We start from the raw sequence: 16,461 nt of genomic DNA, 5'->3' as shown, positions 1-16,461 counted from the left end.
AGGGTGGAGAAGGAGCTTCCCGTTTCCCCCTTTCCCAGTGTGCCAGCGGAAACAGTGGGAGCGGCCTTTTCACCCCGGTTCTGTGGTGAAAAGCGTCTCTCGTTGCCTCTTCCCTCGTAAAATCCATTCAAGAGGGAAACAACGGGCAGCTCTTATCTCCTCCTTCACAGAACTCCTTCAGAGAACTGAGCGAACGAGCACTTTTTCAGGTTAATCCCTCCAACGTATATCAGACTGTGAGTTCAGTCACGTATCCGTGGCCCAACACGTGTCAGGTGATTCGTGTAGTATACTCCTTAGCATGTAGCAACCTCTTATATTCATGCTGGCACGGGCCCAGTTTCAGTGAATCCACCGGATAGGGCAACTGTATCCCCTTCCCCCATTGGGGAAAGAGGCTGCCATTTTAAAAGTGTGCATAAGGGGTCACATTTGAAGAGGACAGTGCATCAAATGAGGCATTTAACTTGCTTAGTGTCGAGAGTATCTTACTTAAAAAAAACCCACACAGAATAAATGGAAATAATTTATCATTCTAATATAGCTTTTCGGCATTTTAAAAAAATCAATCAACAAAAGTGCAAGGCATTTTACAGGAAGAGATTATCACCTCCTGGAATTAGCCTTTTTTAAAAAAAAAAAAAAAGGCTGAACTCAGTTCTGCATTTTGTTCTCTAAAACGCACACATTTTCTGCCGGAGTTCCATGTACTTTCTTACTGGAAGGCTAAACAACTCAACACCCCCCAAACGTTATAACCTTAGCAAAAATGGGGAAAGGTAAACAACTTTATTTTGCCTGAAGATGATTTGCAAAATGTGTGGCTTCCTTTATATTCACAAGTAAAAAGTAATATAAAGGAACAAAGAGGCCCAGCAAAATGCAAGTAGCTGTCAGACACCATACCCACCACATGGAGGCTGCTTTCAATTACTCACATGTCGGCTGTAGTAACATGGGGCCCCAATCCTTTCCATCTCTGACAAGTGCAGATGCAACCCTGGAAATCTCTTCCATCAGGGTTCAGAGAGCACAGGCCCCCTCCTCTGAGTCTCTCCTTTCTGTCGCTCTCCGGTGTACATCTCCCCATCTCAACCATGGTTAAGTACCATATTGGTATCAACCTTAACCACATCTAATACGACCGATGATCCCTCTTAACCAAAATATCAACCAGGGTTTGAAACCTAACAACTCCTGGATGTTCATAGCTATGGCTAATATTTGTGATATTTAACTCTTCTGCAGGTTATTAAGAGACGTTAGGGGAAACTGCAGAAGGAAGAAAAGGGGAGGTGTTTTAGAGAGCCTCCAAGGCAGAGGTGTCCAACTCTGGCGCTTCAGATGTCCATGGACTATAATTCCCATCAGCCCCTGCTGGCATGGCTAATTGGCATGGCCAACCCCTGCCAAATTGACCGTGCCAGCAGGGGCTGATGGGAGTTGTAGTCCATGAACATCTGAAGCGCCAGAGTTAGACACCCCTGCCAAATTGACCATGCCAGCTGGGGCTGGTGGGGATTGTAGTCCATGAACATCTGAAGCAGCAGAGTTGGACACCCCTGCTGTAAGGGTTAGACTACATATTGCAAGTTGTACAGCCCCATCCAAAGTGGGGAGGGCAAAAAGGTTCTAGGTGCATTTGCCCTCTACAGGACCCATACCCAGGCAGAGAGGGCAAAACACGCCAGCAGCTGCCTGCCTCACAGCCCCACTGCTGCAGAACCTGGAAGTCTGGGCTGTGGACTGGTGCATCTGCGGTGGCGTCCCACTCTGACACCAATGGGGGTGGGGCGGGCCAGGACATTCCTGGAAGCGGAGCTGACATCAATTAGTTCCTGAAGGAGATGAGGGCCAGGAGTGCGGATCCCCAGCCCTCAGACTTGTCCTGTAAACCCTAAGGGGCTCTTCATCAGTGTCGGGGGTTCTGGGTCTTTTCCAAGCTCCCTGCACAGCTGGAAAGCCTTCTTGGAGGAGGCGGGGCAGCGCCACACGGGCACCACATCCTGCTGTCTGTAGGTTAGCATAGCGCTGTCCACCTCTTAGGCCCCAGGTTCACCTGACTAATTGAGGCCATCGGACATCAGGTGAGAGAGCATTTCCCAAGCATGCAGGGCCCTGATTTGGATTGACACTTTGGAACAAGCGCAAGAAGGAACTTCAGCCTCCTCACTATGGCGCAGTGCTAGAGCATCCACTTGGTATGCAAAGGGTTCCCGGTTCAACCCCTGGCACCGCCAGTTGAAAGGAGAAAGACCACTGCCTGAAACACTGGACAGCTGCTGCCAGTCTCAGTAGACAATATTGACTCTGAAGTACCAAGGGTCTGATCCAGTATAAGGCAAATGTTCATGTTCACTGTTTTCCTGACGTGTTGAGGGTCATATGTATATGGATGGGTTATCCACACAGTTCCCCATCAGGGCATAAAGAAGCTCTCTGAGAGCTGAGAACACTGCAATTTGTCTGACTATTAGAGACTGAAATTTGCCTAAGGCTGCCCAAACAGTCCCTGGCTGAGTTTGAAACCAGGCTCCAAAATTCAGTGCTGATGATTGACTGGCTTGGGCAAATTGGCTCTTGGTTGACTCATTTCACTCTTCCAGAACGAGACTGGCTTCTCTGTGCCACAGGAAATAAACAGGACAGTGTACAGATCACTTCCTTTTCTTTCATTCCCCCAACCCAAGCTTCTATGGTTGGGCTGAGCTCACTTTTACACAGCGTAAGACGCTTACCGTCACTGTAATCAATGCGAGCGTAAGCCCCAAGAAACAGCGAGGCCGCAAAGCTGCTGACCAAGGAGATCCTCTGGAGAAGAAAAGGAAAATGAGAAAGTGAATTTCAAATACATTCACTACAATTTATCTGCAGATCAAGGGCACAATCAAGCAAAAAATTAAGCCTTTTGTTAAATCCCATTGATTTAAAGGAGCCACATGCATAAGGCCTCCAGCTGAAATCAATTGGGACTTAAGATGTACTTAACATGCACTGATCATGCCTCTGAGTGTACAAGTGCAATACAGTGTCAAAGAAACTGAGGCACAGTGCAAGCGAAAAGAAACAAATATGGAAATGAGTTGAGAAATCCATTCAAGCGCATCATAACACAGAACAGATCCACCCTCTGCGCAGACCCACTCAACTTGTGGATGTCTGCACAGCACAATTCGCAGTGATTTTTCACACTCTGTACAAAGCAACCCCTTTCAGGGAAATTTACGGAATGGCTTTTGTGGGGTTTTTGGGCCGTGCGACCGTGATCTGGTAGTTTTTGTTCCTAACGTTTTGCCCGCAGCTTTGGAGGCATGTCACAGTAACGTGCGTTTCTCTGTGAAACCTTAGGAGCAAAAACTACCAGATCGCAGTCGCATAACCCAGAAAACCCACAACAGCCAGTTCATTCTGGTCGCGAAAGCCTTGGACAATACATTTGAAGAATTTTGCTTATATACTGTTGGTCGTGTCGGATGGGCAAGCAAAAGTGGTTTATGAAAGTGGAATTGTTCTAATCCATACCAATATTTTAAATGGAGTTCCATATCTAGTTGGGATATCATAGTTGCTTGCCTTTTAATTGATGGTGACTTTTATTTATTTATTTATTTATTTATTTATTTTATTGAATTTCTATACCGCCCTTCCCCGAAGGGCTCAGGGCGGGGTCTATCAAGTATATAAAACAGTTAAAATCCACTCCGCATTCATCCCAGTTAAAACCATATATAAATTATAAAAATTCAAACGGCGATTAAAATTGTTTCCCCTTCCCCATTCTTGTACCCACGGAGGCCAGATATTTGTCACAGAAATGTGGTGTTATCCCGGCTGGCCAAATGCCTGGCGGAACAGGTCCGTTTTACAGGCCCTGCGGAAACTCTGTAAGTCCCGCAGGGCCCTGATCTCACCTGGGAGCCTGTTCCACCAGGTTGGGGCCAGGCTTAAAGCCTCTGGCCCTTGTGGAGGCCAGCCGGACCACTTTGGGGCCAGGGATCACCAGAAGGTCCGCCTCCTCCGAGGAGCGTGAGGGGCCTAGCAGGGCTGATATAGGGAGAGACGACGTCCTGTGAGGATACATGTTGGTCCAAGGCCATGAATAGCTTTAAAGGTCAAAACCAAAACTTTAAACATGACCTGGTAACGATCGGCAGCCAGTGTAGTTGGTACAGGACCGGAGTAATCCGGTCCCTAATAGATGTTCCCGTCAGCAACCTGGCTGCCGCATTTTGCACGAGCTTCAATTTCCGGATCATGGCCAAAGGTAAGCCCACGTAGAGCGAGTTACAGTAGTCTAACCTAGAGGTGACCGTGGCATGGATCACTGTGACCAGATCAGAGCGGGAGAGGTAGGGGGCCAGTTGTCTAGCCTGCCGCAGATGGTATTGTAAGCAGCATTGAGTGTATGGGTGAAGCTGCATGCACAGTTTGAAAAATACACAATGTGTGTGCAAAGTGCCATCACATATATTTGCAAATACAGTGTTTAAACCCTCTCCAGGGAGACATTCGGGGTGCAGCAACTGTCCTGCTTGTGATTCATTATAAATCCCCAACATCCACTCTGACTTGCTTTCCAAGGGAGAACAGGCTGCCTGTCAATCGCCTGGGTGTCCCTAGGTCTGGCCAAGCCGCCGCATAGCAATGCCAGGGTTGGAGCAAACTTTAGCCAGCTTCCCCTTGGGGTTTAGGGCTGCAGCTCGGAGTTACACCACACTTTCGGATGGCATACCCCCATTAAGCCCTATGGAGGGCTTCCGGACAACAGGGCTTTTCTTCATCTTCTAACCACCTCCTCACGCCATCTGGAAGCCTTCTGGAGACAGCAGCAGTGCCACCCCTGGCTACTCCCAGGAACTGGTTTGGGCTGTGATGCCAGCAATGGCCAAGGAATCCCGGATCCTTTGTTAACCCTTGGGAGAACAGCATCAAACTTCTTTATGAATTCTAATTTAGTATTTCACACTGCAGTCTCCTCTCTCTGATGGATGTCAAACTGCCCTTACAAAAGAAAAAAAATGCCTTCTCTAGACTGGGCAGAGGGTTACACCCTGGAATATAGTTACATCGTTCCTGGCACGCAGCCCAAAGCCTTTTTTGACCATGTGGGTGAGTCTGTGGCCAAGGTTGCCATGATGGATGTCTTGGTTGTGGCTCTTACTAAACAACGCTGCATCCACCCCGTGTAACTTTGTTTTTTTTAAAAAAAAATCTGTGCTTTATTTAGACAGAGATTTGCACAAATATTTGCAGGAAGTTTCTCTTCCAAAATACAAAACCAAAACTCGTTGCGCTTCCCAATAAACAAGTCAGAGAGTCGCCAACCTCAGTCTGCGCGTAGACCTCGGGGTTCTGGCTGTAAATCTTCGCTATCTGGTTTCCTGTAAAACGCTGAGAGAAGACAAGCCGGTGCTTAGGAACACAAAACTCGAGATGGAGTCAATAATCATTAACTTGGCGTAATGAGTTCAGCACGTTGCACTTTGGATATTTAATTGGTTTGATGCATGATGAAAAGTTGTTGTTCGGTTGCGGCAGGCATTAAGCAGACTATAACGCATTGACTCATTATGAGGATTTTGAGGACCCTGGGCGGGGTGGGGGGTGGGGGGGAAGGCTGCAGAAAGAGCATTCCTAGCCACAATTTCCATTTCCACCAGAGGTGACGAATCAAGGGGATGAATGAGCCTCTTAACTTAGACAGACCCTGGCATGAAGCAGGAGCCATCTCCAGGTTCCCAACAGATTACAGTCACCCATGCTACATAATTGAGCAAGGAAATATATGGCAAGTTCGCGGGATAGCCTTTGAAAATCCTCCTCTCAAACTTTCCTGTCCGGTCTGGTCAGAGCCAGCGTGGTGTTGTGGTTAAGAGCAGGTGGATTCTAATCTGGAGAACCGGGTTTGATTCCCTACTCCTCCACCTGAGTGGCGGAGGCTAATCTGGTGAACCAGTTGTGTTCCCACACTCCTACATTCCTGCTGGGTGACCTTGGGCTAGTCACAGTTCTCTCTGAACTCTCTCAGCCCCACCTACCTCACCAGGTGTCTGTTGTGGGGAGAGGAAGGAAAAGGAGCTTGTAAGCCACCTTGAGTCTCCTTACAGGAGAGAAAGGTGGGCTATAAATCCAAACTCCTCCTCTTCTTTCCGTAACAGCACTGGTCTAACATACTTGACTGTTGTATGGATTACCGCAATGAAGTTGCAAAATTCTTTGCGAACTTTCAGATGATGCTAAGTATCATTATATTACAAAGTGACTTGAGGCACGCCATACTGAGCTACAGAATACTGTGACAAATGAATACATACACAAGTGGTGCAGAGGACGGAAAGCGGATGGAGATGTCAGGGACTGAACTGTGCTACTGGCTGAAGCACAGCCCCTCCCCATATGTGAAAATATCACAAGAGTTTTCTTTTTCTCTGCTTTCAAGATCAAAAGTAGCTCTACTCTCCAGAGTGGCTGGAGGCACCAGACCTATTAACCACACAGGTTCAAACCTGGGATATTCCTGCCTCTTCAATGAAGAGCCCATATTCCTTTCCCTTTGCTCTAACTTAGATCTCAAGGAGGAGAGTATAGGAAGGACTGAAGCCATTCTTCACACGCACATGGACAGGGCATTTTTAAAATTAGGTTGTTTTAATACGTATGGCATGTGAGCGTTCCCTTCTCTCCCTTTCATCCCACAACAACCCTGTGAGGTCAGTCGGTTCAATGACTCACCCCCTGAGCTTTGTGGTAGAATAGGGATTTGAACTCGGGGCTCGAGTTCAACCCACAACCCTACACAGGCCCTCTCAGCACAGGCTTGCACTATGAGCCTCTTAACTTCCACAGGTGGACTAAGGAGGTTCACAAGCTGTGATGCGGCTAACTGAAATCTTTAAATTTTTTTCCTCACCTCATAGGCCCGTGATCCCGTGATGTCTGCCAGTTTCTGAGCACTTCCAACAGCTGATTCTAGAGAGCAGCACTGGTCCTTGGTGCTGGAATCCATCCAAACAGGGCTGTTGTTGATGGAAAAGCAAGACTATGTGGGGAAGGAAAGGCGAGAAACAATGCCAGAAAGAGGGTGTCAACACCGCACAGATTTGTGCTAGAAAACACAGTGCCTTAGGAACAATGGAACAACGCTCTTCTCTATGGCTCATTCTGCACATGCAGAATAATGCACTTTCAAACTGCTTTCAGTTCTCTTTGAAGCTGTGCGGAATAGCAAAATCCACTTGCAAACAGTTGTGAAAGTGGTTTGAAAACGCATTATTTTGCGTGTACGGAAGGGGCCTATGTTAAGGAGTAGTTATATTTTAAGGCACACGTAAGCATTTTGTACTTGGGCATCAGGATTTCTGTCATCCTCTGGCTCAGGCAATGGGAAGGAGATTAAAAGAGGCCGCGATGATTGCTTTCCCCCACCACATGAAGTTGCAAGAACTGAAGCAAGAGTTGCCAGACTCCAAAAGAGAATCACACATGCACACACACGCCCCATTTTGCCAGTGTATACAGAGAAGGAAGCATACATACACACACACGTCATCAATTCGGAGTCACATCAGAACACTGGGCTTCTAGTGCCATCCGAAGCACCATAACACCCAAAGAGATCGATGGGCTTAAAAGGGTATGACTGGGCTTAGGATGGCACCGTTGGTCTAGGAAAGCAAGACCTACTGAGACATGGAGCTCCCTCCCCCGTTCACCCTGCTTCACGGAGGTTTTGCAGGATAAATGGGGGAGCTGCATCAAGTACACTGCTCTAATCTCTTTGCTGGAAGGGTGAAGTGCAGACTTGAGTGTGATAAATGTGAACTTCACGTGTGAAGGATACAGATTGTGAATATCCACGCACAGTCTGGCATGCAGTGAAGAGGTCATGGAATCGTTTGCCAATTGCCCAGTTTTCTTGGGAAAGGCTGCATGGAAAACATGGTCACCGTCTTACGGAGATCCTGATCCTGACCCCAAGGGTAGGGATTCCAACTCCAGGTTGGGAAATCCCTGGAGATTTGTGGGCAGGGCAGGGGGAAAGGAAACAGCTCCCCAAGATGTGATGTCATAGAGCAGTGGTGGCGAAGCTTTGGCACTCCAGATGTTATGGACTACAATTCCCATGGGGGGGGGGTGGGGGGGGGGGGGGGTGGGGGGGGGGGGGGGTGGGGGGGGGGGGGGGTGGGGGGGGGGGGGGGTGGGGGGGGGGGGGGGTGGGGGGGGGGGGGGGTGGGGGGGGGGGGGGGTGGGGGGGGGGGGGGGTGGGGGGGGGGGGGGGTGGGGGGGGGGGGGGGTGGGGGGGGGGGGGGGTGGGGGGGGGGGGGGGTGGGGGGGGGGGGGGGTGGGGGGGGGGGGGGGTGGGGGGGGGGGGGGGTGGGGGGGGGGGGGGGTGGGGGGGGGGGGGGGTGGGGGGGGGGGGGGGTGGGGGGGGGGGGGGGTGGGGGGGGGGGGGGGTGGGGGGGGGGGGGGGTGGGGGGGGGGGGGGGTGGGGGGGGGGGGGGGTGGGGGGGGGGGGGGGTGGGGGGGGGGGGGGGTGGGGGGGGGGGGGGGTGGGGGGGGGGGGGGGTGGGGGGGGGGGGGGGTGGGGGGGGGGGGGGGTGGGGGGGGGGGGGGGTGGGGGGGGGGGGGGGTGGGGGGGGGGGGGGGTGGGGGGGGGGGGGGGTGGGGGGGGGGGGGGGTGGGGGGGGGGGGGGGTGGGGGGGGGGGGGGGTGGGGGGGGGGGGGGGTGGGGGGGGGGGGGGGTGGGGGGGGGGGGGGGTGGGGGGGGGGGGGGGTGGGGGGGGGGGGGGGTGGGGGGGGGGGGGGGTGGGGGGGGGGGGGGGTGGGGGGGGGGGGGGGTGGGGGGGGGGGGGGGTGGGGGGGGGGGGGGGTGGGGGGGGGGGGGGGTGGGGGGGGGGGGGGGTGGGGGGGGGGGGGGGTGGGGGGGGGGGGGGGTGGGGGGGGGGGGGGGTGGGGGGGGGGGGGGGTGGGGGGGGGGGGGGGTGGGGGGGGGGGGGGGTGGGGGGGGGGGGGGGTGGGGGGGGGGGGGGGTGGGGGGGGGGGGGGGTGGGGGGGGGGGGGGGTGGGGGGGGGGGGGGGTGGGGGGGGGGGGGGGTGGGGGGGGGGGGGGGTGGGGGGGGGGGGGGGTGGGGGGGGGGGGGGGTGGGGGGGGGGGGGGGTGGGGGGGGGGGGGGGTGGGGGGGGGGGGGGGTGGGGGGGGGGGGGGGTGGGGGGGGGGGGGGGTGGGGGGGGGGGGGGGTGGGGGGGGGGGGGGGTGGGGGGGGGGGGGGGTGGGGGGGGGGGGGGGTGGGGGGGGGGGGGGGTGGGGGGGGGGGGGGGTGGGGGGGGGGGGGGGTGGGGGGGGGGGGGGGTGGGGGGGGGGGGGGGTGGGGGGGGGGGGGGGTGGGGGGGGGGGGGGGTGGGGGGGGGGGGGGGTGGGGGGGGGGGGGGGTGGGGGGGGGGGGGGGTGGGGGGGGGGGGGGGTGGGGGGGGGGGGGGGTGGGGGGGGGGGGGGGTGGGGGGGGGGGGGGGTGGGGGGGGGGGGGGGTGGGGGGGGGGGGGGGTGGGGGGGGGGGGGGGTGGGGGGGGGGGGGGGTGGGGGGGGGGGGGGGTGGGGGGGGGGGGGGGTGGGGGGGGGGGGGGGTGGGGGGGGGGGGGGGTGGGGGGGGGGGGGGGTGGGGGGGGGGGGGGGTGGGGGGGGGGGGGGGTGGGGGGGGGGGGGGGTGGGGGGGGGGGGGGGTGGGGGGGGGGGGGGGTGGGGGGGGGGGGGGGTGGGGGGGGGGGGGGGTGGGGGGGGGGGGGGGTGGGGGGGGGGGGGGGTGGGGGGGGGGGGGGGTGGGGGGGGGGGGGGGTGGGGGGGGGGGGGGGTGGGGGGGGGGGGGGGTGGGGGGGGGGGGGGGTGGGGGGGGGGGGGGGTGGGGGGGGGGGGGGGTGGGGGGGGGGGGGGGTGGGGGGGGGGGGGGGTGGGGGGGGGGGGGGGTGGGGGGGGGGGGGGGTGGGGGGGGGGGGGGGTGGGGGGGGGGGGGGGTGGGGGGGGGGGGGGGTGGGGGGGGGGGGGGGTGGGGGGGGGGGGGGGTGGGGGGGGGGGGGGGTGGGGGGGGGGGGGGGTGGGGGGGGGGGGGGGTGGGGGGGGGGGGGGGTGGGGGGGGGGGGGGGTGGGGGGGGGGGGGGGTGGGGGGGGGGGGGGGTGGGGGGGGGGGGGGGTGGGGGGGGGGGGGGGTGGGGGGGGGGGGGGGTGGGGGGGGGGGGGGGTGGGGGGGGGGGGGGGTGGGGGGGGGGGGGGGTGGGGGGGGGGGGGGGTGGGGGGGGGGGGGGGTGGGGGGGGGGGGGGGTGGGGGGGGGGGGGGGTGGGGGGGGGGGGGGGTGGGGGGGGGGGGGGGTGGGGGGGGGGGGGGGTGGGGGGGGGGGGGGGTGGGGGGGGGGGGGGGTGGGGGGGGGGGGGGGTGGGGGGGGGGGGGGGTGGGGGGGGGGGGGGGTGGGGGGGGGGGGGGGTGGGGGGGGGGGGGGGTGGGGGGGGGGGGGGGTGGGGGGGGGGGGGGGTGGGGGGGGGGGGGGGTGGGGGGGGGGGGGGGTGGGGGGGGGGGGGGGTGGGGGGGGGGGGGGGTGGGGGGGGGGGGGGGTGGGGGGGGGGGGGGGTGGGGGGGGGGGGGGGTGGGGGGGGGGGGGGGTGGGGGGGGGGGGGGGTGGGGGGGGGGGGGGGTGGGGGGGGGGGGGGGTGGGGGGGGGGGGGGGTGGGGGGGGGGGGGGGTGGGGGGGGGGGGGGGTGGGGGGGGGGGGGGGTGGGGGGGGGGGGGGGTGGGGGGGGGGGGGGGTGGGGGGGGGGGGGGGTGGGGGGGGGGGGGGGTGGGGGGGGGGGGGGGTGGGGGGGGGGGGGGGTGGGGGGGGGGGGGGGTGGGGGGGGGGGGGGGTGGGGGGGGGGGGGGGTGGGGGGGGGGGGGGGTGGGGGGGGGGGGGGGTGGGGGGGGGGGGGGGTGGGGGGGGGGGGGGGTGGGGGGGGGGGGGGGTGGGGGGGGGGGGGGGTGGGGGGGGGGGGGGGTGGGGGGGGGGGGGGGTGGGGGGGGGGGGGGGTGGGGGGGGGGGGGGGTGGGGGGGGGGGGGGGTGGGGGGGGGGGGGGGTGGGGGGGGGGGGGGGTGGGGGGGGGGGGGGGTGGGGGGGGGGGGGGGTGGGGGGGGGGGGGGGTGGGGGGGGGGGGGGGTGGGGGGGGGGGGGGGTGGGGGGGGGGGGGGGTGGGGGGGGGGGGGGGTGGGGGGGGGGGGGGGTGGGGGGGGGGGGGGGTGGGGGGGGGGGGGGGTGGGGGGGGGGGGGGGTGGGGGGGGGGGGGGGTGGGGGGGGGGGGGGGTGGGGGGGGGGGGGGGTGGGGGGGGGGGGGGGTGGGGGGGGGGGGGGGTGGGGGGGGGGGGGGGTGGGGGGGGGGGGGGGTGGGGGGGGGGGGGGGTGGGGGGGGGGGGGGGTGGGGGGGGGGGGGGGTGGGGGGGGGGGGGGGTGGGGGGGGGGGGGGGTGGGGGGGGGGGGGGGTGGGGGGGGGGGGGGGTGGGGGGGGGGGGGGGTGGGGGGGGGGGGGGGTGGGGGGGGGGGGGGGTGGGGGGGGGGGGGGGTGGGGGGGGGGGGGGGTGGGGGGGGGGGGGGGTGGGGGGGGGGGGGGGTGGGGGGGGGGGGGGGTGGGGGGGGGGGGGGGTGGGGGGGGGGGGGGGTGGGGGGGGGGGGGGGTGGGGGGGGGGGGGGGTGGGGGGGGGGGGGGGTGGGGGGGGGGGGGGGTGGGGGGGGGGGGGGGTGGGGGGGGGGGGGGGTGGGGGGGGGGGGGGGTGGGGGGGGGGGGGGGTGGGGGGGGGGGGGGGTGGGGGGGGGGGGGGGTGGGGGGGGGGGGGGGTGGGGGGGGGGGGGGGTGGGGGGGGGGGGGGGTGGGGGGGGGGGGGGGTGGGGGGGGGGGGGGGTGGGGGGGGGGGGGGGTGGGGGGGGGGGGGGGTGGGGGGGGGGGGGGGTGGGGGGGGGGGGGGGTGGGGGGGGGGGGGGGTGGGGGGGGGGGGGGGTGGGGGGGGGGGGGGGTGGGGGGGGGGGGGGGTGGGGGGGGGGGGGGGTGGGGGGGGGGGGGGGTGGGGGGGGGGGGGGGTGGGGGGGGGGGGGGGTGGGGGGGGGGGGGGGTGGGGGGGGGGGGGGGTGGGGGGGGGGGGGGGTGGGGGGGGGGGGGGGTGGGGGGGGGGGGGGGTGGGGGGGGGGGGGGGTGGGGGGGGGGGGGGGTGGGGGGGGGGGGGGGTGGGGGGGGGGGGGGGTGGGGGGGGGGGGGGGTGGGGGGGGGGGGGGGTGGGGGGGGGGGGGGGTGGGGGGGGGGGGGGGTGGGGGGGGGGGGGGGTGGGGGGGGGGGGGGGTGGGGGGGGGGGGGGGTGGGGGGGGGGGGGGGTGGGGGGGGGGGGGGGTGGGGGGGGGGGGGGGTGGGGGGGGGGGGGGGTGGGGGGGGGGGGGGGTGGGGGGGGGGGGGGGTGGGGGGGGGGGGGGGTGGGGGGGGGGGGGGGTGGGGGGGGGGGGGGGTGGGGGGGGGGGGGGGTGGGGGGGGGGGGGGGTGGGGGGGGGGGGGGGTGGGGGGGGGGGGGGGTGGGGGGGGGGGGGGGTGGGGGGGGGGGGGGGTGGGGGGGGGGGGGGGTGGGGGGGGGGGGGGGTGGGGGGGGGGGGGGGTGGGGGGGGGGGGGGGTGGGGGGGGGGGGGGGTGGGGGGGGGGGGGGGTGGGGGGGGGGGGGGGTGGGGGGGGGGGGGGGTGGGGGGGGGGGGGGGTGGGGGGGGGGGGGGGTGGGGGGGGGGGGGGGTGGGGGGGGGGGGGGGTGGGGGGGGGGGGGGGTGGGGGGGGGGGGGGGTGGGGGGGGGGGGGGGTGGGGGGGGGGGGGGGTGGGGGGGGGGGGGGGTGGGGGGGGGGGGGGGTGGGGGGGGGGGGGGGTGGGGGGGGGGGGGGGTGGGGGGGGGGGGGGGTGGGGGGGGGGGGGGGTGGGGGGGGGGGGGGGTGGGGGGGGGGGGGGGTGGGGGGGGGGGGGGGTGGGGGGGGGGGGGGGTGGGGGGGGGGGGGGGTGGGGGGGGGGGGGGGTGGGGGGGGGGGGGGGTGGGGGGGGGGGGGGGTGGGGGGGGGGGGGGGTGGGGGGGGGGGGGGGTGGGGGGGGGGGGGGGTGGGGGGGGGGGGGGGTGGGGGGGGGGGGGGGTGGGGGGGGGGGGGGGTGGGGGGGGGGGGGGGTGGGGGGGGGGGGGGGTGGGGGGGGGGGGGGGTGGGGGGGGGGGGGGGTGGGGGGGGGGGGGGGTGGGGGGGGGGGGGGGTGGGGGGGGGGGGGGGTGGGGGGGGGGGGGGGTGGGGGGGGGGGGGGGTGGGGGGGGGGGGGGGTGGGGGGGGGGGGGGGTGGGGGGGGGGGGGGGTGGGGGGGGGGGGGGGTGGGGGGGGGGGGGGGTGGGGGGGGGGGGGGGTGGGGGGGGGGGGGGGTGGGGGGGGGGGGGGGTGGGGGGGGGGGGGGGTGGGGGGGGGGGGGGGTGGGGGGGGGGGGGGGTGGGGGGGGGGGGGGGTGGGGGGGGGGGGGGGTGGGGGGGGGGGGGGGTGGGGGGGGGGGGGGGTGGGGGGGGGGGGGGGTGGGGGGGGGGGGGGGTGGGGGGGGGGGGGGGTGGGGGGGGGGGGGGGTGGGGGGGGGGGGGGGTGGGGGGGGGGGGGGGTGGGGGGGGGGGGGGGTGGGGGGGGGGGGGGGTGGGGGGGGGGGGGGGTGGGGGGGGGGGGGGGTGGGGGGGGGGGGGGGTGGGGGGGGGGGGGGGTGGGGGGGGGGGGGGGTGGGGGGGGGGGGGGGTGGGGGGGGGGGGGGGTGGGGGGGGGGGGGGGTGGGGGGGGGGGGGGGTGGGGGGGGGGGGGGGTGGGGGGGGGGGGGGGTGGGGGGGGGGGGGGGTGGGGGGGGGGGGGGGTGGGGGGGGGGGGGGGTGGGGGGGGGGGGGGGTGGGGGGGGGGGGGGGTGGGGGGGGGGGGGGGTGGGGGGGGGGGGGGGTGGGGGGGGGGGGGGGTGGGGGGGGGGGGGGGTGGGGGGGGGGGGGGGTGGGGGGGGGGGGGGGTGGGGGGGGGGGGGGGTGGGGGGGGGGGGGGGTGGGGGGGGGGGGGGGTGGGGGGGGGGGGGGGTGGGGGGGGGGGGGGGTGGGGGGGGGGGGGGGTGGGGGGGGGGGGGGGTGGGGGGGGGGGGGGGTGGGGGGGGGGGGGGGTGGGGGGGGGGGGGGGTGGGGGGGGGGGGGGGTGGGGGGGGGGGGGGGTGGGGGGGGGGGGGGGTGGGGGGGGGGGGGGGTGGGGGGGGGGGGGGGTGGGGGGGGGGGGGGGTGGGGGGGGGGGGGGGTGGGGGGGGGGGGGGGTGGGGGGGGGGGGGGGTGGGGGGGGGGGGGGGTGGGGGGGGGGGGGGGTGGGGGGGGGGGGGGGTGGGGGGGGGGGGGGGTGGGGGGGGGGGGGGGTGGGGGGGGGGGGGGGTGGGGGGGGGGGGGGGTGGGGGGGGGGGGGGGTGGGGGGGGGGGGGGGTGGGGGGGGGGGGGGGTGGGGGGGGGGGGGGGTGGGGGGGGGGGGGGGTGGGGGGGGGGGGGGGTGGGGGGGGGGGGGGGTGGGGGGGGGGGGGGGTGGGGGGGGGGGGGGGTGGGGGGGGGGGGGGGTGGGGGGGGGGGGGGGTGGGGGGGGGGGGGGGTGGGGGGGGGGGGGGGTGGGGGGGGGGGGGGGTGGGGGGGGGGGGGGGTGGGGGGGGGGGGGGGTGGGGGGGGGGGGGGGTGGGGGGGGGGGGGGGTGGGGGGGGGGGGGGGTGGGGGGGGGGGGGGGTGGGGGGGGGGGGGGGTGGGGGGGGGGGGGGGTGGGGGGGGGGGGGGGTGGGGGGGGGGGGGGGTGGGGGGGGGGGGGGGTGGGGGGGGGGGGGGGTGGGGGGGGGGGGGGGTGGGGGGGGGGGGGGGTGGGGGGGGGGGGGGGTGGGGGGGGGGGGGGGTGGGGGGGGGGGGGGGTGGGGGGGGGGGGGGGTGGGGGGGGGGGGGGGTGGGGGGGGGGGGGGGTGGGGGGGGGGGGGGGTGGGGGGGGGGGGGGGTGGGGGGGGGGGGGGGTGGGGGGGGGGGGGGGTGGGGGGGGGGGGGGGTGGGGGGGGGGGGGGGTGGGGGGGGGGGGGGGTGGGGGGGGGGGGGGGTGGGGGGGGGGGGGGGTGGGGGGGGGGGGGGGTGGGGGGGGGGGGGGGTGGGGGGGGGGGGGGGTGGGGGGGGGGGGGGGTGGGGGGGGGGGGGGGTGGGGGGGGGGGGGGGTGGGGGGGGGGGGGGGTGGGGGGGGGGGGGGGTGGGGGGGGGGGGGGGTGGGGGGGGGGGGGGGTGGGGGGGGGGGGGGGTGGGGGGGGGGGGGGGTGGGGGGGGGGGGGGGTGGGGGGGGGGGGGGGTGGGGGGGGGGGGGGGTGGGGGGGGGGGGGGGTGGGGGGGGGGGGGGGTGGGGGGGGGGGGGGGTGGGGGGGGGGGGGGGTGGGGGGGGGGGGGGGTGGGGGGGGGGGGGGGTGGGGGGGGGGGGGGGTGGGGGGGGGGGGGGGTGGGGGGGGGGGGGGGTGGGGGGGGGGGGGGGTGGGGGGGGGGGGGGGTGGGGGGGGGGGGGGGTGGGGGGGGGGGGGGGTGGGGGGGGGGGGGGGTGGGGGGGGGGGGGGGTGGGGGGGGGGGGGGGTGGGGGGGGGGGGGGGTGGGGGGGGGGGGGGGTGGGGGGGGGGGGGGGTGGGGGGGGGGGGGGGTGGGGGGGGGGGGGGGTGGGGGGGGGGGGGGGTGGGGGGGGGGGGGGGTGGGGGGGGGGGGGGGTGGGGGGGGGGGGGGGTGGGGGGGGGGGGGGGTGGGGGGGGGGGGGGGTGGGGGGGGGGGGGGGTGGGGGGGGGGGGGGGTGGGGGGGGGGGGGGGTGGGGGGGGGGGGGGGTGGGGGGGGGGGGGGGTGGGGGGGGGGGGGGGTGGGGGGGGGGGGGGGTGGGGGGGGGGGGGGGTGGGGGGGGGGGGGGGTGGGGGGGGGGGGGGGTGGGGGGGGGGGGGGGTGGGGGGGGGGGGGGGTGGGGGGGGGGGGGGGTGGGGGGGGGGGGGGGTGGGGGGGGGGGGGGGTGGGGGGGGGGGGGGGTGGGGGGGGGGGGGGGTGGGGGGGGGGGGGGGTGGGGGGGGGGGGGGGTGGGGGGGGGGGGGGGTGGGGGGGGGGGGGGGTGGGGGGGGGGGGGGGTGGGGGGGGGGGGGGGTGGGGGGGGGGGGGGGTGGGGGGGGGGGGGGGTGGGGGGGGGGGGGGGTGGGGGGGGGGGGGGGTGGGGGGGGGGGGGGGTGGGGGGGGGGGGGGGTGGGGGGGGGGGGGGGTGGGGGGGGGGGGGGGTGGGGGGGGGGGGGGGTGGGGGGGGGGGGGGGTGGGGGGGGGGGGGGGTGGGGGGGGGGGGGGGTGGGGGGGGGGGGGGGTGGGGGGGGGGGGGGGTGGGGGGGGGGGGGGGTGGGGGGGGGGGGGGGTGGGGGGGGGGGGGGGTGGGGGG

General features: G+C 71.0%; 1 protein-coding gene across 3 annotated transcripts in view; it reads right to left on the bottom strand.

Moving 5' to 3' along the window:
- The window catches only part of XYLB (xylulokinase), a 117,379-nt gene extending 110,344 nt beyond the window's left edge, over positions 1-7,035 (bottom strand). For all 3 annotated transcript variants that reach the window (XR_007245824.1, XM_048511857.1, XM_048511858.1), the window contains exons 1-3: positions 6,911-7,035; positions 5,326-5,391; positions 2,739-2,811 (exon numbers count right to left, since the gene is read on the bottom strand). Coding sequence is in view for 2 of the 3 variants with exons in the window: in XM_048511857.1 (XP_048367814.1) it covers positions 2,739-2,811; positions 5,326-5,391; positions 6,911-7,006 (235 nt within the window). In the remaining variant the exon portion in view is untranslated. The remainder of the gene's footprint in view (positions 1-2,738; positions 2,812-5,325; positions 5,392-6,910) is intronic.
- Positions 7,036-16,461: the final 9,426 nt, after the last annotated feature.

Source organism: Sphaerodactylus townsendi, linkage group LG11, assembly GCF_021028975.2.
Source record: "Sphaerodactylus townsendi isolate TG3544 linkage group LG11, MPM_Stown_v2.3, whole genome shotgun sequence".
NCBI lineage: Eukaryota > Metazoa > Chordata > Lepidosauria > Squamata > Sphaerodactylidae > Sphaerodactylus > Sphaerodactylus townsendi.
The sequence above is the reverse complement of the archived record's forward strand: the minus strand, read 5'-3'. Positions and strand labels throughout refer to the sequence as shown.